The 26,040-nt window shown below is 41.4% G+C and overlaps 1 protein-coding gene across 48 annotated transcripts in view; it reads right to left on the reverse strand.

Annotated features, from left to right (window-relative positions):
- Positions 1–26,040, reverse strand: part of NUP214 (nucleoporin 214) — an 84,663-nt gene that overhangs the window by 33,758 nt on the left and 24,865 nt on the right. For 40 of the 48 annotated variants that reach the window (XR_014083284.1, XR_014083282.1, XR_014083283.1 and 37 more), the window contains 11 exons: positions 25,804–25,953; positions 23,971–24,129; positions 21,005–21,108; positions 18,849–19,031; positions 17,826–17,911; positions 17,643–17,726; positions 15,653–15,913; positions 14,742–14,903; positions 12,489–12,588; positions 2,189–2,264; positions 803–881 (listed from right to left, as the gene is read on the reverse strand). Coding sequence is in view for 42 of the 48 variants with exons in the window: in XM_081594741.1 (XP_081450867.1) it covers positions 803–881; positions 2,189–2,264; positions 12,489–12,588; positions 14,742–14,903; positions 15,653–15,913; positions 17,643–17,726; positions 17,826–17,911; positions 18,849–19,031; positions 21,005–21,108; positions 23,971–24,129; positions 25,804–25,953 (1,444 nt within the window). In the remaining 6 variants the exon portion in view is untranslated. Of the gene's footprint in view, positions 1–798; positions 882–2,188; positions 2,265–12,488; positions 12,589–14,741; positions 14,904–15,652; positions 15,914–17,642; positions 17,727–17,825; positions 17,912–18,846; positions 19,032–21,004; positions 21,109–23,970; positions 24,130–25,799; positions 25,954–26,040 lie in introns of all 48 variants that reach the window. The other 8 variants (XM_081594758.1, XM_081594757.1, XM_081594755.1 and 5 more) reach the window with 4 other exon arrangements.

Below are 26,040 nucleotides of genomic sequence, written 5' to 3' on the forward strand. Positions count from 1 at the left end.
ACATTAAACTAGGCCGAGTGCACAAGCATGCTTCTGCATCAAGTGGGCTCAGGCCAGCAAGGACGCCTGGTCAGAGCACTTTATGGTGACTGTAAAGACTAATTTCAGTTAAGAGGCCTGAGTGTTGGAAGCATGTGAAGCTACAGTCTTCCAATACTGGATTATACCCACTTATCGTCTGCTGTGCTCTGTCGCTCACTCGTGTCCGACTTTGCGACCCCATGGACTGTAACCTACCCGGCTCCTCTGTCTATGGGGATTCTCTAGGCAAGAATACTGGAGTGGGTTGCCATGCCCTCCTCCAGGGGATCTTCCCAACCCAGGGATCGAATCCAGGTCTCTGTACTGCAGGTGGATTCTTTACTGTTTGAGCCACCAGGGAGGCTCTCCACTTGACATATTGTCTTATATTGTAACGGATCCATTTTACTTTCTATATTTTACTGGCTTTTGAATTGTCCTTAAAAACCCAGTGAGTTTTTCTTTCCCTTTAGTAGAAGAAATAAGAGTTCAATGTTCAGATCCACTTCTCTCTAAACTTTCATATCCAGCAAGGCAGGCGCTCCTTTTTGGGAAAAACGTTTAAAGGAAGGCTTTCTCCTACTGCTCTCCTATTGCAGAAGTCTACAGAGCTGCCAGGGGGCTCACTAGCTTCCTGGAGAGTCTACGTCCCCCTGAGGCTTTTCAAATATGTCTTTACTTGATTTCACATCAACTGCCCTTGTGATCTAGAACAGTTCAATTCTTCTGTGGAAAGTCTCCTTCACCTTTTATTTTCACTGAAACAAAAGCGCAAACTGACCTGAAGGTTTATCACCAGATGACAGCTGACTGGACGCTGGTGGGGGCCCAGATGGCTTTAGGGCATTTATCAGCGATCCCTGTAACAGGAGGAAAACATTTACGTGACCCACTAAATAGTCTTCGGAATAAAGGAACATGTAAAATGATAAGATAATTTAAAATAAGCAAGCGCAAACACTTCTATTTAGTTAAATTTTGGTTTTCAGTTTCAATTTAGGTCAATGCTCCACAAGCACAAGAAAATGGGGTCCTGCTTGCCTAGCCTGTGGTTATTTCCTCTGCCTAACGCAATGCTCAGCACATAAAAGGCATCAGGATATTTGATACACAAATGAAGGAAGAGGTAAATGAATGAAATACATCCTGGCTCTCAATAGAACTTATAGTAAGGTTAAGAAGCAAAACTGTTCAACTTATCCATCTCTAGTCAATGTTCTTTTTCTCTTGTTTGTTATGATTTGTGCCTCACCACGTGTCCTCCAAGGTGAAGCTGGAAAGCTCCAGAAGAAAGACCAAATGCTAACTGCTAAAGTGCCATGTTAAGTCAGAGCAAACTACAGACGAGATAGCCATGTCTGAGAACTCATACTAGGCAAGTTCTGAGGGTCAATCTCAAACACAGTCTAAAATGACCTTTCTAGAGAGAGTTGAGTAGCAGAGAAACCAGGTTTTCTTAGGCAAAGTTTCAGAGAGGGCTTTCCGCCATCTCCTACTATTTTCTTCTGGATTGTTTAACTGTCTACAATGTAATTTATTTTCGTAAGAGATCATGTTTATCAGGCAAAAGCCTGAAAGTAGACATAACAAACATCACTGAAGATGCAAAGTCTGAAAAACAAGGATGATAGGAGAAAACAGAACACTCTATTCCCTGGAGGCTGATACTGAAAGGTACAATGAACAAAGCAGCGGGCAGGGAGAAGCTGGAAGATGGGTTCCAGCCCTGGTTCCATCATTCAGTATCTGTGGAAGCCTGCGTCAGTCACTTGAGCCCTGGTTTCTTCATTAGCGAAACGTAGCTGAACATCTGTCTTGTCTATATGGTTGCTGTATGGGTTAACCAGGACAAGGTTAAATGAAAGGAAACTTCAACTCCATACAGATACCCTCCATACAGAGAATTATGGCCCAAGATTACCAGATGCAGAATGTCACATGGTCAACAAACACAGCATCGGGTCCTGACTGACCTACTAGGGCAAGACCATCATGAATTGTGGGGAAAGGATCACAGGTCTTTGTCAGAGTTTATTTAAAAGATGAGGGAAAAAATTTAAAAAATAAAATAAAAAATAAACAGTGTGGGGAGTTAGTACCATACTGTCTTCAGTTACAAGGACAGTCACTACATGTCACATTAGCAAGGCCAAAATCATCAATTTACCTGCTTAGCTTGATTAGCAGCCACTGGGGTCAACACTGGGTGAGGCGTTTTGCTTGCCGAGTACGGCACTGGAGAACTGAAAAACACAAAGCACGTGCTCAAGAGAAAGGTATGACTGGGGGAAATTCACACTCACCCCTGAGCCAACCTTCTGTGCAAGAAAATAATACCAATTTGGGGGTAGAATACAGATGTCTCAACCCCTAACCAAAGTCATTCGACATGTTTCTGATTGAAGGATAAATTCTTTACATGAAATTTGGGTCTTTAGCATAAAAGTCAAAGCAATGACCTTAAAACGCATCTTCTTCCTGAAATTTTAAGGAAAAAAAGTTATGGATATTCAGAAGTAGATCTTTTTCTTATTTGAAGAGAAAGCTTTCTCCACCTCCTCTCCATCACCCACCACCATTCTAGACCACGTGGGGAATTCCTGATTCTCTTTTCCGAGTCTCCGAAAATGTTCATTGGATCGATGGGGTGTATATGATCTGCTTGAAGCAGAGCTCTCAGCTTCTCATAGCAACCAGCCCCAAGAGCTCATCACGTCAGCACACAGGAGTTAAAACATACCACAGCTCCGCACCCAACCTGTGCTTTCGCTATCGTGTCAACATGAAAAGTGCATCCTATCTATGTAGACAGAGTTCTCACCATCTTTTGTTATCCCTGAACATAGTATGCATGGAACTGTTATTTTAATAACTACTTAGCGTTAATTTTGTTGTTGCTGTTGTTTAGTTGCTCAGTCATGTCTGACTCTGCGATCCCATGGATAGCCAGGTTCCTCTGTCCATGGGATTTTCCAGGCAAGAATACTGGAGTGGGTTGCCATTTTCTTCTCCAGTGGATCTTCCTGACCCAGGGACTGAACCTGCATCTCCTGTATGCACAGGCAGATTCTTTACCACTGAGTCATCAGGGAAGCCCACTTAGTATAAATATGTGAGGGAAAAAAAATCCCCCGTTCAACACAAAGCTCTATTCTTGGCTCCTGGGAGCAATTCTTTTCATTGATGTATCTGTCCTCCGTCCGGAGCTACTCTGACCGGTATGTATAGCAGTAACAACTGTAGCATCTGGTTTTATTTCTCAGAACTCCCACTTAAGAAGGATTAACAATTTTCCATTAAAAAGTTAACTTGGGAGAGGGAAGACAAAAATAAACCCATGTCTCATAGGAAAAAATTATCAAACATCTTAATAATCTTATAGTCACTTCAGGATACTCTCCTGGAATAACACGAGAACCATGCCAAACTTTATTAGATTCAGAGAGAAGAAGAAAAATGCAATTATTCTCAATAAAACCCTCTTTATTTTCCTACTGAAGAGAGAAGCAGCTACAAATGTGCGCCTCTCTGAAGAAATGCACACCTGTCCCCTGGGATACTCAACCAAGCAGGTACATAGGGACGCTGTTTCCCCCACCTACTTATGCTCCAGCAAGAAAAGGAATGTGTGAGTGAGGCTGGGACTGAGAAATCCCTGGGCAGACACAATAGCCTTAGGTGGAAAAATGGTTGCAGCTCATGAGAGTCACAAGGGAAGTAAAAATCTTTCATGCTTTCTCAAAGATGAGCTAAAAAAAAAAAACAAACTACAAATAAAAATAAAAGCAGCAATTCACCCAACTTTAGAACATTTATACCTCAAACTTAGTTATGATACGGTGGTAAATTACATTATGCATGGAGCAGACTAAGTGCAATTATTCTTGCTTATTTGTGACAAAGCCATAAATCTCTCGGGGGTCCCAATCCCCAAACATGCAACATTAGGGTTCACGGTTACTTACACACTGGGCTATATGACAACCCAGCAGAGAAATAAATGCTGTTCATGCATTCATCTAATAAACAAACTGATTAAATCAGATCCACCATGATCTACAAGAACAAGCAGAAAAGGACAATATACTGTTAAATAAATGTGTTCAAAGACTTGTGCATGATCGTGAACCAAAACAATGGAAATCAACAGCTAGAAAGAGTAAATAAAAAGAGTAAATAAAATCCAGCTAGAAATGCTCAAGAAGAGATGGAAATAACAAACTTGGAATTGTCATATTCTGGATGACTGTAGAAACACTGGGCTGGATGAAGCACAAGCTGGAATCAAGATTGCCGGGAGAAATATCAATAACCTCAGATATGCAGATGACACCACCCTTATGGCAGAAAGTGAAGAACTAAAGAGCCTCTTGATGAAAGTGAAAGAGGAGAGTGAAAAAGTTGGCTTAAAGCTCAAAATTCAGAAAACTAAGATCATGGCATCCAGTCCCATCACTTCATGGCAGATAGATGGGGAAACAGTGGAAACAGTGGCTGACTTTATTTTTCTGGGCTCCAAAATCACTGCAGATGGTGATTGCAGCCATGAAATTAAAAGATGCTTACTCCTTGGAAGGAAAGTTATGACCAACCTAGATAGCACATTAAAAAGCAGAGACATTACTTTGCTAACAAAGGTCCGTCTAGTCAAGGCTATTGTTTTTCCAGTGGTCATGTATGGATGTGAGAGTTGGACTATAAAGAAAGCTGAGCGCTGAAGAATTGATGCTTTTGAACTGCGGGGTTGGAGAAGACTCTTGAGAGTCCCTTGGACTGCAAGGAGATCCAACCAGTCCATCCTAAAGGAAATCAGTCCTGAAGAGTCATTGGAAGGACTGATGTTGAAGCTGAAACTCCAATACTTTGGCCACCTGATGTGAAGAGCTGACTCATTGGAAAAGACCCTGATGCTGGGAAAGATTGAGGGCAGGGGGAGAAGGGGATGACAGAGGATGAGATGGTTGGATGGCATCACCAACTCAATGGACATGAGTTTGGGTAAACTCCGGGAGTTGGTGATGGACAGGGAGGTCTGGCGTGCTGCGGTCCATGGGGTCATTAAGAGTCGGACACGACTGAGCAACTGAACTGAACCACCTTAATTGACATTTATAGAACATGCCACCCAACAAGAGCAGTGGCACAGAACATTTACCAAGATGATTGACATTCTAGATCAAAGATTGGCAAACTACAAACAAAAGACCAGCTGCCTGTTTTTGTAAATAAAATTAACCGGTAACAAAGCCCTGCCCATTCATTTACATTTTGTTTATGGCTGCAGTCAGGCTACAACGGCAGAGTTGAGTAGCTGAGGCAGAGACCATATCTCCCATAACTGTAGGGCCCTTAAAAAAGAAAAACCTTGCTGACCCCAGTTCTGGGTCATAGAAGAAGTCTCAATAAAACCTAAAGAATTCAAGTCATACAAAACATGTTTAAGCATGATGGAATTAAATTAAAAATCAATAACAAAAAGACATCTAGAAGATGCCCAATTATTTAGAAACACTTAAATATCCCATAGGTATACAAAAAACCCAAAATGTTTTGAACTAAATGAAAATGAAAAAATAACATTCAAAATCTGTGCTGCTGCTGCTAAGTCGCTTCAGTTGTGTCCGACTCTGTGCGACCCCATGGGCTACAGCCCACCAGGCTCCTCCGTCCATGGGGTTTCCCAGGCAAGAGCGCTGGAGTGGGGTGCCACTGCCTCTTCCGCAAAATCTGTGGGAGGTAGCCAAAGCAGTTCTTAGATGGAAATTTATAGCACCAAGTGCCTGTGTTGGTTGGAAAAGAGCAGCGTCAAATCAATGACCTTAGTTTCCACCTTAAGAAACTAGAAAAAGAGTAAATAAAATCCAAAGTAAGCAGCAGAATGAAATAATAAAGATCAAGGAAAAAAAAAAATCAATGAAGCCAAAAGCTGGCTTCTTTGAGATCAATACAACTGATAAAACTCTAGGTAGACTGATGAGGTAAAAAAAGACCCAAATTACTATCAAGAGGAAAATAAAATCTATATACATTTAAAGGATGATAGTCAGTGACTATTATGAAAAACATGCCAATGAATTCAACAACTCAAGTGAAATGAATTTTTTGAAAGACACAAATTACCAAAGAAGTAGATAAGCTGAATAATTGTATATGTACTAAAGAAACTGAAATTTCCAAGCCAAAATAACTTCACTGGTGAATTCTGTAAAAATTTAAGCATGAAATAGTAACAAATCTACAGAAACTCTTTGTGGAAATTGAAGAGGAAGGAACACTTTCTGAGTCATTCTATAAGGCTAGTATTACTCTGAAGCTAAAATGGAATAAAGACATTACAAGAAAAGATAATCTATAGACCAATATCCCTCATTAAGACAGATGCAAAACTATTAACAAAACTTTAGCAAATTGAGTCCAACCATATATTAAAAAGTTCAATACATTATTACTAATGATTAGTTTAACATTACTCAGCCATTAAAAAAAATACATTTGAATCGGTTCTACTGAGATGGATGAAACTGGAGCCCATTATACAGAGTGAAGTAAGCCAGAAAGAAAAACAACAATACAGTATACTAATGCATATATATGGAATTTGAAAGATGGTAACGATAACCCTATATGCGAGACAGAATAAGAGACACAGATGCATAGAACAATTTTATGGACTCTGAGGGAGAAGGTGAGGGTGGGACGTTCTGGGAGAATAGCATTGAAACATGTATATTATCATATGTGAAACAGAACACCATTCCATGTTCGATGCATGAGACAAGGGCTCAGGGCCGGGGCAATGGGATGACCCAGAGGGATGGGACGGGGAGGGAGGTGGGTGGGGGGTCCAGGAAGGGGAACACATGTAAACCCATGGCTGTTTCATGTCAATGTATGGCAAAAACTATTACAATATTGTAAAGTAATTAGCCCCCAACTAAAATAAATAAATTTATAAAAAAAAAATAAAAATAAAAATAAATAAAAAATAAAAAAAATAAAAAGTTCAATACATTATTACTAATGATTAGTTTAACATTAATTAGAAAACTAATCAGTGTGGCAAGGGTTCCAAGACAATTCAAGAGGAAAAAAGGTTTTTTCCAAAAATTGTGCTGCACAAGTGGGTGGTGGTTGTTCAGTCACTAAGTCATGTCTGACTCTTTTGTGACCCCATGGACTACAGTCCCCCAGGTTCCTCTGTCCATGGGATTTCCCAGGCAAGAATACTGGAGTAGGTTGCCATTTCCTTCTCCAAGGTATCTTCTCAACTCAGGGATTATATCCGTGTTGCCTGCGTTGGCAGGTGGATTCTTTACCACCGAGCCACCAAAGAGGCCCTGGGACAATTGGGTATCCACATGCAAAAGAAAGATGTTAGACCACAAATCACAGTACTTACAAAATTAACTCAAAACAGATCAAAGACCTAAATGTAAGAGTTCAAACTTAGAAGAAAACACAGGAGTAAATCTTGGTGATTTTGGATTAAGCAACGGTTTCTTAAACACATACCTATATATATCAGACACCAACAGGGCAAGCAATAAAAGAATTTTATCAAAATAAAAAACTGTTGTTTCAAAGGACACCATTAAGAAAGTGAAAACCACACAAAAAATGGGAGAACATATCTGCAAGTCATATATACGATAAGAGACTCGAATCTAGATCACATGAATAATATGACACTGTGGGACTTCGCTGGTGAAACAGAGGCTGACTCCTTGCTCCCAACGCAGGGGTCCCAGGTTCAGTCCCTGGTCAGAGAACTAGATCCCATATCCTGCAACTAAGAGTTTGCATGCTGCAACTAAAAAGAAATCTTCCTCAAAGAAGATCAAAGATCCTGTATGCCTCAGCTAAGACCTGGGGCAGCCAAATAAATAAATAAAAATAAATATTAAAAAAAGAAAGAAAATGACACCCCAATAATTAAGATAAAGAACCTACTTAAAAAACAGGCAAAGGATTTAAAGAGATATTTCTCTAAAGAAGACACAAATGGCTAATATGCACACAAACAGACATCCAATGTTATTAGTCACAGGGAAACACATATCAAAACCACAAGGAGATACCATGCCCACCCATTAGGATAGCTATAATCAAAAAGATGGACAATACACGTATTAGTGAAGACGTGGAGAAACTGGAACCTCATCCATTGCTCTTGGGGATGTGAAATGGTACAGCTACTTTGGAAAACAGTTTGAACCACATTTAGCTCAGAAAGTAGATTGCCATATGCTCTAGCAATTCTACTCCTAAAACATTACCCAGAGTAACTGAAAAGCAGGGACTCAAAGTGAGGGCTGTACAACAATCCTCAACTGCAGCATTATTCACAATAGTCAAGAGGGGGAAACACCCAACCCAAGTGTCTACTTTCAGATGAATGGATAAGTAAAACAGGATATATGCATACAATGGAATGTTATTCAGTCATAAAAGGAATGAAAATGATACATGCTACAATATGGGCTTCCCTGGTGGTTCAGACAGTAAAGAATCTCCCTCCAATGCCTGGGACTTGGGTTCGATCTCTGCGTCTGGGAGATCCTCTGGTAAAGGGAATGGCTACCCACTCCAGTATTCTTGCCTGAAGAATTCCATGGACAGAGAAGCCTGGTGGATAACAAACAGTCCATGGGGTCACAAAGAGTCAGACACGACTGAGCGACTAACACTTCACAATATGGATAAATCTTAAAAATTTGAGTGAAATAAGCCAGTCATAAAAGGATAAATACTACATGGAGGGCAAATTCTTAGTGACAGAAAGTAGATTAGAGGTTACCAGGGACTAGAAGGAAGGCGGAATACAGAGTTACTATTTGATGGGTACAATTGCTGTATGAGATAATGAAAAAGTTCTGGAAACAGATGGGGTGACAGTTATACAACACTGTAAACATAATGTCTCTGAATTATACACTTAAAAATGGTTAAAATAATAAATTTTGTAACACATGTATTTACCCACAATAAAAAAAGAAAAAAGAAAAAGCTTAACTGTTCCCCCTTTTTCTACTCTTCTTCACTCCAGCCCTTCTCATCTGTTCTAAATATAAGAACCAGAAACTTCCTGCTAAACCCACAGGTCAACAAAATGATCTGCATTTATCATAGCTTGTGGAATTTTAGACTACAAAAAGGTGAATTTTACTGTGTGTTAATTATGCTCTAGTATTTTCAAAAATTACTAAAAATGCTTTAAAAAAGCAAATGTAATTAGATCAGGTTACTCAATATCCAGTGGTCAGCCAGGTCCTCAACCAGGCTTACCAGATGTTATTGGATTTGTACCCCGGCCCTATCCCCACTCTCTCTCTCTCTCTCTCTCTCCAGCCATCAGGGGCTGCTTGGCTTCATCCTGAACCTGCCAGACAAGCTCTCACTACAGGCCTGGTGCTTGGGGCTTTCTTTCTTCCTTAGGATATTCATGAGCCTGCTCTCAGGTCTTTATTCGAATGTAAAATGTCAAGAGCCACTGCAAGGCAGAGTGTTATCAACATACAAGACAGGAGAATCCCCAGTTTTGTGGTGAAAAAAATATGGTCTGGTATTTCTGAGACATGTTAGTCATTAGTCATGTAGGAGAAGCACCATCTTTGCCTCTATTTAAAACTGCAACCATGTCCGGACAAAAGTCCCTAAACCCCTTTTCTGCTTTTTCTCCGGCACACCTAGCACCTTCTAAAATACTGTATTTGGATGAATCTTACTTGTCATCTGTCTCTCTGTGACTAGGGCAGGGCTTGGGGATTTTGGGGGGTGGGGTCTGTTTTGTTAACTGAGTTATTCTCAGCACCTAGAACAGTGTGTGGTATATATAAAATGCTACTTAAGTATTTGTAGAAAGAATGAAGAAACGAATGCCCAAATTCCTGAAAGGAATGACGATCTGGGTGTGTTTTGGAAAACAACAAACCAATAAAATATTCCACCATAGTTCTAACCTCATTCGGCCCTGTTTCCTTCACCTTCCCTTTCCTGCCAGCTCTCTCGACACCCTGGCCTTTCACCTGCACTCAGACTTGCTCTGCCCTTTCCCAGGTCTGGGCTTTCCCCGATCCTGCACCCTCTGTTTCTAACACTCTTCTTCCACTCTGCCTGGCAACTTCTGGTCACCGCTCAACTTCCAGCTGAAACATCTTTCCTTCTCAACCTCCTCATCAGCCCAACTCAACCAGATGCCTCACTGTGGGCCTTCGCAGCACCCTGTACTTCTTCATCAAACTCATTATACTACAGTTAAATAACTGATGTGAAATGGGTAGCTTAGTGGCTGCCTTCTTGCTAAAATCTAAGTGTCGTGAAAGTGGGGACTTGGTATGTCTTACTGACTACTGGATCCCAAATACCCAGGGCATTATCATGTTCATGGCAGACACCCCTTAGGAAACTGCTGAATCAAGCGCCTGAGCGCTGGAGAGGAGTCTAAACAGCATGAGTGTGCCCCAGATAAGTCCTCTTCCAGAAATCAGGATGATTGGTCAACGAATGTAAGGGGTGAGCGGGGTGACGCCAGTGAACATAAGCTATACCAATGGCAGAAACATGTAACCTCATCTTATAATAAATTTCTTTTAAGATGTTACTCAGGAAAAGTTAAATGCAAAATTAAATACTTAAAACAGACTTAGGAGGGTCTTCCCTGGCAGTCCAGTGGTTAAGACTCTCTATGCTTCCACTGCAGGAAGCACAGGTTCCACCCTGGTCAGGGAACTAAGATCCCACAAAGGCTCGAGGTGCCACCAAAAACAAAAATGGAACAAACAAAAACAAAAACACTCAGGAAACGAATGCTTAACAGAATCTGAAAGTAAGTAATTTCATAATGACTATAATTCCTTCTCAAGCTTTCTTATTGGGAAAGGCGGTAAATGCCAATTTCCACTTACCAACTGTGCTTAGAGTCACCTGTTATTCAACAAGTGGTTATTAAAAAGAAACAACATTCCAGGTGCCATGTGGGGCATACAAGTTAAATAACAACCAGAGTCCAATTCAGTGGAGAAAAGAAGAGTTTTTTCGACTCTTTATAAACTTCTATGTCTATTTTTCTTCAGTTAGAAAAAAGGGCAAACCTCAGAACTGCTCCTTTAACAAAGCTCCTATCAATGATTAGCGCAGATGAATCACTGGAGGAAAACACAGCCTGAGATAAGATAAAGGAAATCATCAAGAGGTGCTTCTCACATATTGTGAGAACAGCTAAAATATTCCAGAAATACCAGACCACGTTTCTTTCACCACTAAGCTGGCTTTTCCTGTCTTATGTAAGATTCTGCCTTGCAGTGGCTTTTCCTTGCCTACCCTACGCTAGGGATCTGGCTATAATTCCCAAACTCTAACGCATAGTTCTTGTCTTTGAGAAGTTCACAACAACCACAAATGCCATCTTGGTCTAAACAGCATACCAGAGCTTCAAGGTCACTATAAGATAGGAGAGCGCAGGCTTGTTTTTGGCTGTTAGTATGGCCCTGAGATAACTAAGAAATTCCTGGCAGTGTTGATAAATGGACCAATGTGGGAAAAAGAGAAGGCCAGTGGACTAGTGAAGTAGGGCCACTTGATAAAGCCAAAACAGAACAGGGAGCAGACCCGGGTGGGGGAGGAGAACACTAATGTGAACTGGAAAAAACACAGGGTTAGTGGCTGTTCTTGCAGTTGGACTAGTCACAGGCACCAGACACTAACTCCCTGAATGACCCTGGTCCTCAAGATCTCTACATTCAAACTGAGGATACAGCCCTCAACTCTTCCCCGAGCCACACTGCAGAGCTCCTGGCTACAAAATACTTGGAGCAACAGGACATGGGCATGTTCTATGAACCGTGCCGCCCACAACAGTGGGAGGGAGTCAATGCCTTGAATTCTAAACACAGATTCACACTTAAAAGTCAGTTCTGGCAGCAATGATCCAGCTCTCAGATGTGGCATGGGTAGAAACTGGAAGTCTCCAAACAGAGCTGCTGCCTTTTAAACCACTGCTTTTTCATACAAACAATATGAGAAACTTGAAAAAACAGGAATGCTTGGAAAGGGGAAGGAAGGGAGGAGAGACCATCACTGGGTTTTTAGAATCAACAGTCTGTGTTAGAGTTGAGGTGTCAACTCAGGAGCCCCAAGAGTATTTAAAAAAAGTCAAACCCTCCACCTTACCTAATAACTGTAATGTATACCACATGCAGACTTACATATGGCAAATAGCACACTGAGTATGTACCACCAAGACTTTGAAAGTTTATGAGGCAACTGTTACTGCCAGTTGGAGAGGACAATTTCCTGAAAATCCAATTGTGTGCCTGGGATTAGCTGTCCATTCCACTCCTCTTATAACCTGAAGTTCTGCAGGAAAAACAGTCACACTGGGACAACGGCACTGCCGCTCCCTGCAGGCAGTTCTACGCTACTGCAGAATAATTCATTGGCTTAAACACACTAAGGAAGCAGTAACATACCCCACCCTTGCAGAGGGGGCTGTAGCATTATTCTTCAATTCCTGCACATTTACCACTTGAGGGACATTCTTCAAAGTTGATTCAGTCAACGTACTGACAGCTATTTAAATAGAGAAGAAACAGGCATGTTAATTGCAATACAGGATCAAAATTCTAGCCAGGTCTAATCAATAACTAGGACACAAACTCAAGCAGAATGCAAACTTATTATATAAAGAAAATTTAGGTAGTTCCACAGCACTGTGTTCAATGGAACACTTGGCCTACTCCCTTCATAAAGATTATTCAAAGAAGCTCTGTGCAATTTAATCAAATGTACTAGTTCAGAAAAAAGGAATTCACCAGCCAACTTTTATAGAGCAGAGCTGAGATACCTGCCATATTGTTGGCTTGTCCTGGAAAAGGGCAGAAAGAGCTAGAGGATTACCAGTGTTTCTGCCTCTACCGTGCATTCATTCATTCAACCCCTCTTTCACATGAGCTTATTATTGTCAGACTCTGTTAAGTGCTGGGAATTCCAAAAATGTCTAAAATATAGTTTCTTCTCTAAAGAAGTTCATGCTTTAGTGAGACAGACACAGTGAATAAAACATGAAAAATGGAGCTTGAACCAGAATGGAGGAGGAGGCCAAGAAGGCCTGAATTAAGGAATGGTTAACAGGGACTGATTTGACACCTACTTATCTATCTTAGGCTTATCAGCTTTCATACCTTTTTTGTATGTGTCTCATAATTTAAAACTGTAGCCCAGGACTTTATGACACATTATAATTAACTATTAAGAAGGCCTAAGCAAAGCTCTTGGATCTTCTCCAACTATATTTGGGGCACAGTTGAACTTGTAGCCCAGGTAGGATGGTGGGTCTATGGCAGCTCACTTCACTTCCTCCTTCAGGGAGTCATCAGGGATGCCCTGCCTATGACTGCACATACATCATCCTTAACATTCATAGGTGCCTACACCTTTGAAACCTGTTTTTGAATAATGTCTTCTGAAATGATAATAGAGATCACATCACCTCCTGCTGAGAGTGGACTAATCCTAAATCCTGGTAGACATGAAGTTGATAAATAATCAATCAGCTTGATTTCGGGTCTGTTCAGTACAATGCTAAGATTCTGCTTGGTCCAACCAATATTTAAAACATCAAGGGTTTCCTATTTTTTCAGAAGGCTCAAAAGTACCTTAAAAAGTTATCTTGTTTTTGCTCTTTCATATCTATTTTAGATGTCTTAGTAAAGGTTTTAATATTTGAACTTTTCCTAGATATCTATTGTTCTCTAATGGCAATTATTTTTGGCTAAATCAAACCACCATGTCTTTTCCATCTTTTAAAATTTTAGTGTAAATTGGTATATGTTCTAAGCAGTTATAAAACTAAAAAAATTCATTCAGCTAAAACAAAAATATGATTTATAGCCAAGTTTCTCACTCTTGGCACTACTGATGTTTTGGGGATGGATAATCCTTTGTTGTAGGGTTCTCTTGTGCTTTTGGGAGTCTCTCTGCAGCATTCTTGGCCTCTACCCACTACAGGCCAGCAACACTGCCACCTGTTGGAGAGGAAGCAGGCAGAGTAAAATAGCCTCTGGTTGAGAAGCACTGGCTTGTAAAAACTGACTAACTGAAGTTCCTAGGCAAATTACCTAGAGAGCTTAGTGTAGAAGATTACAGAGAGCTATAAACCACTGACAAAATGCACGAGCTGATTAGCTCCTTAGAGCTTCATATTTCCATGTTAAAACTGCAATCTTAAGAAAAAGCTGTACTTCAATACAAAGAACACAGGGTTGGAGCCTGGGCTTTGTTACGTATTGGTTGGTGACCTTCACCTCTCCAAACCAAGCATTACTCAAAAGCAAAATGGGCACATGTACACTCACTGCAAAGGGTGGCTCGGATCCTTAAAATACTATGAGACAACTCTAACATTATTAGGTGATCTAACAGCGAAGATTAATTCTGGGGCTTAAAGAAGACATTATTCAAAAATAGGGATGAATCCTTATTATGTTGAATCTAAAAAGAAATGATGCAAATGAATTTAACTGAACGTGGTAGATCTAATACAGCCCTTTAAGGGCAAGTTTCCAACTGAGTCTCTGCCCTCTCAGAACTCGCCCCCAAAGGCGAGAGCTGTCACATCAGTCCTCTTTTCTGAGAAGCAGTGAAGGGCCTGCTGTTTCTTGGCCCCTGTGTCCTGGCCTGTGGCTCGGACAGCTCAGCATCAGCCCCTGTACCAGTGCTCATACCTGGTGCCTGACTGGCCATCTGCCGTCTCAGTGCCGCTGCGGCGGCCGCCTGCGGGGCGGAGATGGGGTGGGCAGGGCCAGGTGCACCATGCTTCACGGTTTTTGTTGCAAGCATGGTGCTATCAGCTCCTTGGGGAATAATTTTGCTAGCAGGCGTAGACACTGAGGGAAAAATCAAAGTTAAGTGAGAGAGTGGGTCAGAATAGAAGAACACACAAAAATTAAAATAGTAAATTCTCCGTGTTAGGTTGCAGGGAAAATGTAAAGATTTAAAATCCTTAAGCATTAACAGAAAATACTGGCAAACTGACAGGTTGGCACTTTTATCTTTCAAAGATGCTGTACGCTGTTTGTCTGCCCACTTCTACTGGAGAAAATATGTTACATGATCATTTCTTCTGACACTGAGTGAGATATAACTTCTATACCCATACAGAGCAATGGTTAGCTCTCCTCTCACAAATCTCTCCATTCTAGTACCTCATGCCTAGGTTGGTCTACTTAGGAGTCACTTCAATACAAAGTTCTGACACTCTGAACTGAAGATCTGACAGCCCAACATAGGTCCGGTCAGCGAGCCACCACAGGTAACGAGCACCATGGCTGGTGAGCTCTGAGACAGGACACAGCTACAAGCTGAAATAAGCCGAGATTGGAAAGGCACACTCTGTACTCCCCAGTAAAGGGTGACAGCGTGAGGCCTGCAGCTTCTCCGCTTCCTCACAGTGGCCTACCAAGCACTTTCAAGGGGAACACATCTCTTGACTCCGTCCGTAATTTCTAAAAGATTGGCAGAAGTGGGCTAGAATCCACAACTTCTGCGTGTGACAGTATAAAACCCAGCCACAGTTTCTTCATGAGTTAGGAACCTCTTAGGGAAAAGATTGTTTCTGGTCCCACTGTTCACTTACTTGAAGTGCCCATCACACCCTGCGAACCATGAATCAGGTGAGATTTAGCAAAAGGAGTTGCTTGGGGCAAGAGACTGGGCTGGATGGAAGGTGTTCGAACCACAGGAGCATGCCGGGGAACCTGGACCACTGCGTCGTCATCCTTACAGGATGTCCGTGTGTCTTCATTCTCCAGAGACTGGGAAATAGATGACGTTGAGCTGGCTTCATCCAAGTCTTCATAATACCTCTGAGACAGGAAGGCTGACCGAGATAGGCTGGCTACAGAGCCCAAAACAAAAGACAACTGAGACAATTCGAGTCCAAAAGCCATGTAATTTTCACTGTCGCTAGAGAAATATCCAATTTGTAAAGCAACTTAATTATTACTTATTTTAAGTGGAAGCGGCTGCGGGTTTTGCAAAACCGAACTGTATAGGACAAGAACATTTTGACTGTTAGGCAAAAAAATGTGAGGTGACAGACAGGATGCACACTGGTGTAAAAGCAGAAAGTTCAGCCATCTCAGAAAAGCAACAAACTCCATAGCATAGTGAACAGGCAGTCACATTGCTGTCGCTGCTTTCCAACAACAAACTTCTAAGAACAGGCCTAATACAAACTGGAGAAGACATCACATCCTCAGTCCTGAGGGTCTCAAACAATGCCAGGTAAATCCAACGTTTCTTTTTGAATGAGACAACTAGTTTAAAAAAAAAAAAAATCACTAAAATCGATTCTCATTTTCCCTGTTTTCCTCCTTCCATAAACTATAAGGTAAGGCTTTATGCCATGTTACTTTCTACCATGAATTTCACAAGTCATGTTACTGTTTGTGTATTGGAAACACCAAAACCAAACAAAAAACACCCCTTTCTCCTCCTCAAGTTATTTAAAAGTATTGCTAATACTTACTGACTTATTTGCCCTATGGATACATCACTGTACTACAAGATTTTACGTATGATAATATGAGGGTAACATGGGCTTCCCTGGTGACTCACACAGTACAGAATCTGCCTGCAATGCAGGAGACCCAGGTTCGATCCCTGGGTCAGGAAGCTCCCCTAGAGAAGGAAATGGCAACCCACGCCAGTATTCTAGCCTGCAGAATTCCATGGTCAGAGGAGCCTGGTTGGCTATATAGTTCCTGGGGGCGCAAAGAGTCAAACACAACTGAGCAACTAACGCTTTCACTTTTTTCAAATGTAATATAAACAATTGCAAGTGAAAACCACTCATGGGACTTCCCTGGCAGCCACAGCCAAAAGAATTTTTTAAATTAAAAAGAAAGAAAACCAACGTTGTACTAGGGCTACTGCTAGGCTGCAATGTTAATTTGGCAGCCACCAGCCATGTGTGGTTATTTAGATGAAAAACAAATGAAAAATTTGACCTCTAAGTTGTACCAGCCCCCTTAAAGTGCTCAGTGGCCACTGGTGAACTGCTGTATTGGACACTATAGCTCCAACATCACAACCACTGCAAGAAGTTCTACTGGACAGCACTGTACCAAAGTGTTCTGAGGCAAGTCAATGTGCAGCAGTCACTTAGCAGGTCCATTCATAACTACGAGCACCAGCATGTTCTTTGTCTGCATTTCTCATCAGAGTAGCCACTAGTCATGCGTGCCTACTGAGAATGTCTTTTTTCAAACGCAGCCTTACTCAAAATCCGACACAAATCAGAAAAATAAAGCTTTTCTAGCTAAAGCGAAGGCTAGGACCCCTGGAACCAGTTCAGGTTCCCCCCAAATCCTTGGCAATCACTGCCACAGAACCTGAGGACGATGGAAAACACAGTGTAAAAGCCAAAACAACCACCTCGACTTGACTATGTATAAGCTGCTTCTTACTTCCATATTCAGATGGATGACCGATTCTGGAGCCACCTCCTCTACCTCCCATTAGGAACCAAAGGAAAACACAGACACACACACACAAACCCCATCCTACTCCCACACAATGTAGTACACAGTTTATCCTAAAAATTCAGGACCAGTTTCCTCTACCTGGAGCCGTGGATCTCACTGGTGGGGTCTTTCTCTTGGCCAAGAAATTTCTCAGTTGTGCCTGTTTCACGGGGGACAGTTTAGCTGCAAGAAATTCATGAACCCGTAAATGCTTGAAACTTAGTTTTTGAGGTCAGTAAATGAAAGAGAACAGAGTTTAAAGACTGGGGAGAATGCATTTACCTGATACTTTAGGCAACGGTTTGGTGTGAGACTCTAGAGTTGTTTTCAACAAAGCATTGCGCAGGCTTTCGAGGTCACTGTCAAAACTGAAAGAGGACAATGTTACATATGAACCAACTATGATCTGAAAAATTGGGACTCATGGTAATGGTGATGGTACATTATCCTCCTAATTACAAAGGCAAGAGGTGAGAGCATCCTGAAAAGGAAATGGAAAATCTGACCAAACAATGAATTAACCCAAAGGGAAAATGATCATAGTCTCACTATTACATCCCACCCCCAGAGTAAACACAACCCCAACGGGGCTCTAGAAGGAAGGGCAGTTAAAATCTATACATTCAGACTAAAGGCAGTTACCACTTTGGTAACTTCAGGGGTAAACTGAAGGCAGGGTCTGAAATCTCTACTTGCAAAATGACAAATCTGAGTTTCCAGACAAGTTGATCAACCTAATCCTGACAGTTAATTTTCAATTAAACAATAATACTATGACTACAGTACCAGCTATTATCTATCGAGGACCTGTTTCATCAGGCATACTACTATGTAATTTAAAGATTTAAACCCTCCAGTAATCCCATGAGGCGCATACTGTTAGTTCCCTGTGTGCATGTCTGCTCAGTCGTGTCCAGCTCTTTTGTGACCCCATGGACTGTAGCCCGCCAGGCTCCTCTGCCCACGGGATTGTCCAGGCAAGAATACTGGAGTGGGTTGCTGTTTCTCTTTTCAGGGGGTCTTCCCGACTCAGGGATTGAAAGCGCATCTCCTGCATTGGCAGGGGGATTCTTCACCATTGAGCTACTTGGGAAGGCTACTGTTAGCCCCACTTTTTGGCAAAGGGAAAAAGGATCAGAGAGGGTGAGGAATCTGACCAGGATCACACAGATGAAAGACAGCAGAGTCACTTTCAAACCCACATCTAAACTACTCTACGACCATTCCACCTTGCTCTGTGTATTCGCTCATCCCACCTCATTTACTGAGCGCACGTGGCATTAACAGACGTGTTCTCCTGCACACCTGTGTGTGGCGCTCTGGTAGGGAACGTCCAAGGGAAGGCTCCACTGGGAGGTTTGGTTGTAAAGTCGGAGCTGCTGGAGACTGTCCACCAGGTGATTCAGCCTCTTCCTCTGTTGGTTGATGATTTCCCGGTTGTTGGCAAGAGTATTAAACAGTGTCTCTCGTTCTGGCACAAGCAGGCGCCTGTTTAGAGCAAGGAGGAAAGAACTGTATGAGAATGGTTCAAATAAAGAAAATATCCACCGGAAAGAAAAAAAAAAAGAGAGACTGTAACAGTGAGAATAATAAAATGGAGAACCACTAGTGGGAAAGAAAACATGAAGAAGTTACTAAGAGGGACTTGCTTGGTGGTCCCGCTGCTAGGGATCCACCGGCCGATGCAGGAGACACGGGTTCCATCCCTGGTTCGGGAAGATGCCACGTGCCATGGAGCCACTAAACCTGTGCTCCGCAGCAAGAGGAGCCACCTCAGTGAGAAGCCTGAGCACAGCTAGGAAGTAGCTCCACTGTCCACAGCTAGAGAAAGCCTGAATGCAGCAATGAAGACCTAGCACAGCCAAACACAAACTAACTAAAAAAAAAAAGCATGTCTTCAGAGTGCCGTCAAGAAACAGAGGACAGAACAGGACTTGGCAGCTGGGGGTCCCCCACCCAAAAGAATTAAAAGGAGAAAAGGACAATGGTCCCTTTCTTTCTGGTGACAAGGTCATTAGTTCAACATAAATTTTTAAAAGGCATTTCACTGGGGTTCCAGATAATATTTCGAGAAGGGTCTAAACAAGAGACGTGTCAGCAAAATGTATAGATTTAAGAATCAGAACTCTGCAGAAAGGAAATTTAAAAATGGCACATTAAGTATTAATAGAAAATCCATGGGGTTGTTTAAAGGAGAAGAAAGCCTGGTTTTTCTTGTTCGCCTCAAGCACTTTTTAAAAAGTCAGCGTATTAACTATACAAGAGTACTCCAACTGTCAAGCCGATCAGAACGTCCATGCTGTCAGGTCAAGCCATTCTCTCATTTGGGGAGGAACATGAATTTAGCAACAGGGGCGTGCACTCTGAAACCTCTTCTAAAGGGGCCCAGCTGCCCCCAGTGACAAAGGCTCCAGGCCACAGAATCTGCCCCCGCCAGTGTCGGGAGGATCAATGTTCACCTCTGTCTTCCCACATCTAAGCTCTGAGGTTCCTCAGCTTGGGTACAAAGCCTTTCTCCACGCTGTACAATATCATGTATTACATTCTGTTTACTGAATTTTAAACACATTCTAGCCCTGCCCCTGACACAACACTCAGGCTGCCCTACTTAAGTCTGTGACCTCACAGTTTTGTAAACAAATAAACAGATCATTTCCTGGTTTACTTCCTTATAAGGCTAATCACATTGATCAAGTGTAGGTGTTTCAGAAATCTAGCATTTGGAGCACTGACTTGTTTTTCACATCACCTTACTGCTTTCACAATGTACTGCATTCTATTCCTTCTGGAAAACACAAGGTATCAAACCAAATATCCACGGACAGATGATCACAATAGAAGGTTTTCCTCTATCTGTTATTCCTCTCATCCTTTTAGTTATCCAAACTAATTAGCAAAGTTTCCTTCAAAAGAAAATCTGGAATATATAGGAAAGTTTAAAAGAAAAACCCCTCTGAATCCCATCTTGCAGCTATAACTGAGTATTCTGATGGATTTATTACTAGCCTTTTTCTATATTAGACTTCCACACTGAGGTCATCCAGTATGACTTCATGTCTTAACATTTTCATATTTTATATGCTGTACCTAATAATTACAGTTACACAATTATATATTTTGTATATTCCATGTAAAACAGAAAAGATATTTAAGATGACTTTTTTGAGACTATGAGATTCAATGATTATACAGTATTTTGTATTAAGAGAAAAATGTGGTCAGATTTAGCTACTCTTAATTTTTGCATAACTAGGCTGAATCCAATTTTTCACTCTCATAAACTGTGCTGTAAATTCTTTCATGTATTATTGTGAACAATGTTATTATTCCATAGAATTTCTTGATGTATAATGATTGCATCAAAGAGAAAGAACCTGTGTAGGATTTTCAGAAACCCTCCTAAATGATCTTTTTAAAAGGCCACAGCACTATCAAGATGGTGGGTGAGAGATCTCACTCACTTTTGTTTTTTCTTTTGTTCCAGATACCGATCCCACTCCAAATCTAGAACATCATTCACATCTTGGACAGCAAATTTCACATACTGATGAAGGCGCCGAATTTCCTACAAGAAAAAAGTGAAATGGCAAAATGACTCGGTTTTCTAGTAGTTTGCAGGAATGTGTCTCAAAACAGTTAAAATGACTTTGAAATCTTTTTACACTGAAGACCATAAGGAATAAGGGAAACATAATAGGCTTTAATATAATCATTAGATGGAGAAGGAAATGGCAACCCACTCCATCATCCTTGCCTGGAAAATCCCATGGACAGAGGAGTCTGGTGGGCTACAGTCCATGGGGTCACAAAAGAGTCAGACACGACTTACGGACTAAATAACAACAAATAATCATTAGAATGTTAGAGAAACCCAACCTTTTAAAGTATGTGACAGAGAGATAGTATTAAGAAAAGGGAAACAGAAAGGGTGTGTCAGCCCAGGGCCTCTAGGGAACCAATGTTCTGGCTTAGTTCTCATTTTTCAGCTCTTGTAAAGTATCTCCACGTGGCCTAGGAATTTTCCACTGTACTCTGTTACTCCAACAGTACACCCATTTAGATTTTGTTCTCCCACCCATGAAATTAGCTGTAATACAGACAAAATTATCCTGCAAAACAGCACTGAAAATAATTCTGCACCTATCTATTCATAGAATAGAACACATAAGTCATCTCACCAGTGGGGAAAAAGTCATTTCTCAAAAACAAAGAATAGTATCAGTACTAGAAATGGAATTTACCATTATTAAAAATCTTACCTATTAATTCATTTTAGGCCTGCAATAATTTTCTTTAAATTCTGATCTAGTGATAACCTTTATAGAGCTATAACTTAACTCTCAAAAATTAAAATAGAGCACTCCCCTAATGAAAATGAAGCATTCCATTAAATGTGTATACAAATGAAGATGAAGTGCTATACATCGGGAAATATTTTTACATCTGTACCAAGATCTTCTTGTGTTTGACTGTATTTTCAAAACTATTCTTGGACAAGGGTATGTGCCCTAACTGAAGATGACCATGTCACTTAAAAGAGAGTCAGGCTGATTCTAGGAAGCAGCAGTAACCTTAGCATCAAATACAAATTTCAACTCAGTACTCTGTGACTATAGGGAGGCTCTTTACTGCGGACACTTCAAATGTGACTGTATCTCTGCATGAACTCATGCTGTTTCTTCTGAATGCCCTCCCAACTTTGTTTACCAGGAAAACAACACCTTTTCTTTTAAGGCCTAGCACAAATATTTCTCCCATCTGCAATCCCACGGCAAACCGTCCCACATTCTATTTTCATATTCATCTTTCTGCTGCTACTCATCCAGCTGCAGTGAAGTGTTGGAGAGGACAAGCTCTGAGACAGACCACCCGGGCTCCAGGGTCCAGCAACGACTAGTGCTGAGACTGAAACAGTTCCAGTGTCTCTGTCTCCCTTATCCTTTTTTTGTATATTGTATGCATTCAATAAATGCTAGCTATTATTGTCTACTTTGCACTGTGAAAAAAGAAAATTATTTCCCTTGAATGGGGAAAGTGTTCCCCCAAAGCTGTATTCTTTTAGCCTGGATACAGACCAAGAGGTGAAAAGGCATGTTGGAAGAAAGTGTAACCAGATGCAATGCAGGGGAAGAGGGACGCAGGCAGTTGGCACTCTCTGTTAAGAGAGTTACCATCCCTAAGAGAAGGACACTTTGAGAAATATCGCAGGGGCGGAAGGACACAGCAGAGGTTTCAAGCTTTCCGGGAGGAGGAGCCACTTTCATTTCCTGCTGTCATTAAGTTTACTAGGCGTGGCATGGAAATGGCAGAAATGGAGAGCCTGTGAGGCAGAAGGGGGTTCATCACACTCGTAGACCCTCATGTAAGGATGACCCAGGGAGGACGAGCAGCTCTGCCGCCCCTGCAGCCTCTCCTACCAGATTCTAGGCAAACTCGAGGTGGTGGGAGCTGTCATACAACAACTTGAACTACACTGAAAGATGAAAACAAAAACCAGATTTTTAGCCAAAAGAAAGAAGAGTTATGAATTAATGAGAAAAGTAACTGCCAACAGTTATAGGAAGGAGTCTGGCAGGTGGAGGCTTCAATTCTGGTCCCACTCTGACCAGCAACATCATCATCTCGGGCAAACGCCCTGGCCCACGACACTCCGTGTCCTCATCTAAGCAATGGGACCAGTAACCTCAGCAAGCACAGCAGCAGGTTCTGAAGACTAGAAATACCATGTTAAAAACACCTCACCGACAGAATAAGAGACACAGATGCATAGAACAATTTTATGGACTCTGAGGGAGAAGGTGAGGGTGGGACGTTCTGGGAGAATAGCATTGAAACACGTACATTATCATATGTGAAACAGAACACCATTCCATGTTCGATGCATGAGACAAGGGCTCAGGGCCGGGGCAATGGGATGACCCAGAGGGATGGGATGGGGAGGGAGGTGGGTGGGGGGTCCAGGAAGGGGAACACATGTAAACCCATGGCTGATTCATGTCAATGTATGGCAAAAACTATTACAATATTGTAAAGTAATTAGCCCCCAACTAAAATAAATAAATTTATAAAAAAATAAAAATAAAAAATAAATAAAAAATAAAAACACCTCACAGAGTGCTTGATGCCCAATGAACAGCTGTCACATTAGTAATTATTATTCCTAACTTGATTTCTAAATATATCTTTTCCAACAGCTACTCTCTACCAAGCTTAAGATTTAATTAAAAATTATGTTTTTGTTGATCCAAAAAACCTCAAGGGGGAAAGTGCCGTTTTCTTTGTTGCAGTCAAGGAAGTATATGTGAAGTGGGTCAGCACTCAGAGGAAATGAACAACTTTGTCCGGGCAGTTGTGCAAACCCGGACCTCCCAGAGGAGCGTGCTCGTCTAGGAGTCTGCTTTTGGCAGCTCTGGCGAGGTTCTCCTACCTGCAGTTGAGCTTCACTCCTGGGGTCCAGCGGCCTCTTGTAAAGCAAGTGCAGGTACGCGGAGTCACAGTTCCTCTCATTCTGTTCTCTGGCTTCTTCGACACCAGCAAAGCCCTCCAGCAAAGTTGTCTTCAGGGTGCTTATATCTCCATGAAGAGACTAGAAAAGGTACAAGGATGGGCTGATACAAAAGTGGTATTTCTGAGAAATAAACCTTTCTTGCTAGATCAAGGTGGTGTTTCTCAAATATTTAACATGATGAATATCTGAATAGAGCCAGAAGTGAATTTCATGGCTTGGAAAGACAGATACTAACATTCTTTTTTTTTTTCCTTCCTCATTAAAAAAACACATACTTTAATGTTCAGAAACTCAGGAAATAAAAATAAAAATACTGGTAATCCTTCCATCTAAGGATGATCACTGGGATTTCTCTGGCAGTTAGTTCAGTGGTAAGGAAGGGCTTGGTGGTGTTTTTACTGCTGAGGGTGTGGGTTCAATCCCTGGTCAGGGAACTAAGATCCTGCATGCTGCAGGGTGCAGCCGAAAAATAAAGAACAAAACATAAATAAATAAAAATGATCACTGCTAAAACCTTGGAGAATTCTTTTTTTTAACTTTTAAAATTTTTATCGAAGTATAGTTGATTTTAAATGTTTCAAATGTACAGTAAAGTGATTCAGTTTTATATACATACACACACACATATAATTCTTTTTCAGATTCTTTTCCATTATGGGTTATTACTAATACAAGATATTGAATACAGTTCCCTGTGCTATATGGTAGGTCCTTGTGGTCTATCTATTTGATATATAGAGTGTGTATCTCTTAATCCCAAATTCCCAATTTTTCCCTCCCCGACCTTTGAGAACTTTCCTCTTTCCAAGTGTGATATATAAGACCAGAACTCTGGAGTCAGGCAGTCTGAATTAGGATCCTAGCACTAATCACTCAGTAACTGGGTGGCTTTGGGAAAACATCTCTCTAAGCCTAGGTTTCCTGTTCTTGCAAAACAGAAAGAATAGTGCCTACCACACAGAAAAGCTGTGAAGATTCATTGAGATAATACAGACATGCCTGGCACATAGTAAGGAGTCATAATAGAAATACAGGGGTCTCCCCTGGTGGTCCAGTGGCTAAGAGCTCTCAATACTGGGGCATGGGTTTGATCCCTGGTCGGGGAACTAGATCCCACATGCCACAACTAAGACCCTGCGCAGCCAAAAAAAAGTAACACAGCAAATAATACAGTGAACAACAAACATTTGTTATTTTTATATTATGTATGCTCTTGAGAATCCTGCTTTTTTCTTAAACACTTTATAACCCAACAACTGACTATAAAAGACAGTAAGTTTTCTCCTGTAAATGACCCACAACATCTTCATTAAAGTTTGCTTTTATACCAAGAAAAAAAAAGCTGGTAAATTTTCACATATATCTAAACTAAACTAACAACTAGAATAAACTTTAATGGAATACCTTGTGTCAATGGGATACAAAGTACTTATTATTCCATTTTCCACATGAAGAAACTAAAACAGAGTTGTGAGAATAACTTGCCCAATGTCACATAATTTATTGTCCAGTATCCATGGGAAATCCCATGGACCAAAGGGCCTGGTGGGCTATGGTCCACAGGGTCACAAAGAGTCAGACACGACTTAGCAACTAAAACAAAAGGTAGGGTTTGAAGTCAGGCATTCCTGGGTAAAACCACTCATCCACATAAAAAACATGACCAGTGGTCCTTTAAGAGAGAAAATATATATGCCCATGGAGTATCAGGATGACAATGTTTAACTTAGGAAGAGTATCAAAAACACAAACCTCTGTGGTCTCTTTAATTTCCAAGAGAAAGGCGTGTAGGTCATCTGATTCTGTTCGCAGCATCTTCATCTCCTCAGACGTGCCCACCTGGAAACAGGCTTTGGACGTTCGGGCTTTCAACTCTTCCAGCTCCTTCTGAAAGTGAGCGATCTGTCGAGGCCACAAATGAGGAGACGACTCAGTCTGAATGGTGTGGCAGTCCTGTCACAGCTTCTGGGCCAGCTAAGAGCACAGACT

The sequence above is a fragment of the Giraffa tippelskirchi genome, chromosome 4 (genome assembly GCF_054371585.1).
Source record: "Giraffa tippelskirchi isolate mGirTip1 chromosome 4, T2T-mGirTip1v1.2.pri, whole genome shotgun sequence".
Taxonomy (NCBI): Eukaryota; Metazoa; Chordata; class Mammalia; order Artiodactyla; family Giraffidae; genus Giraffa; species Giraffa tippelskirchi.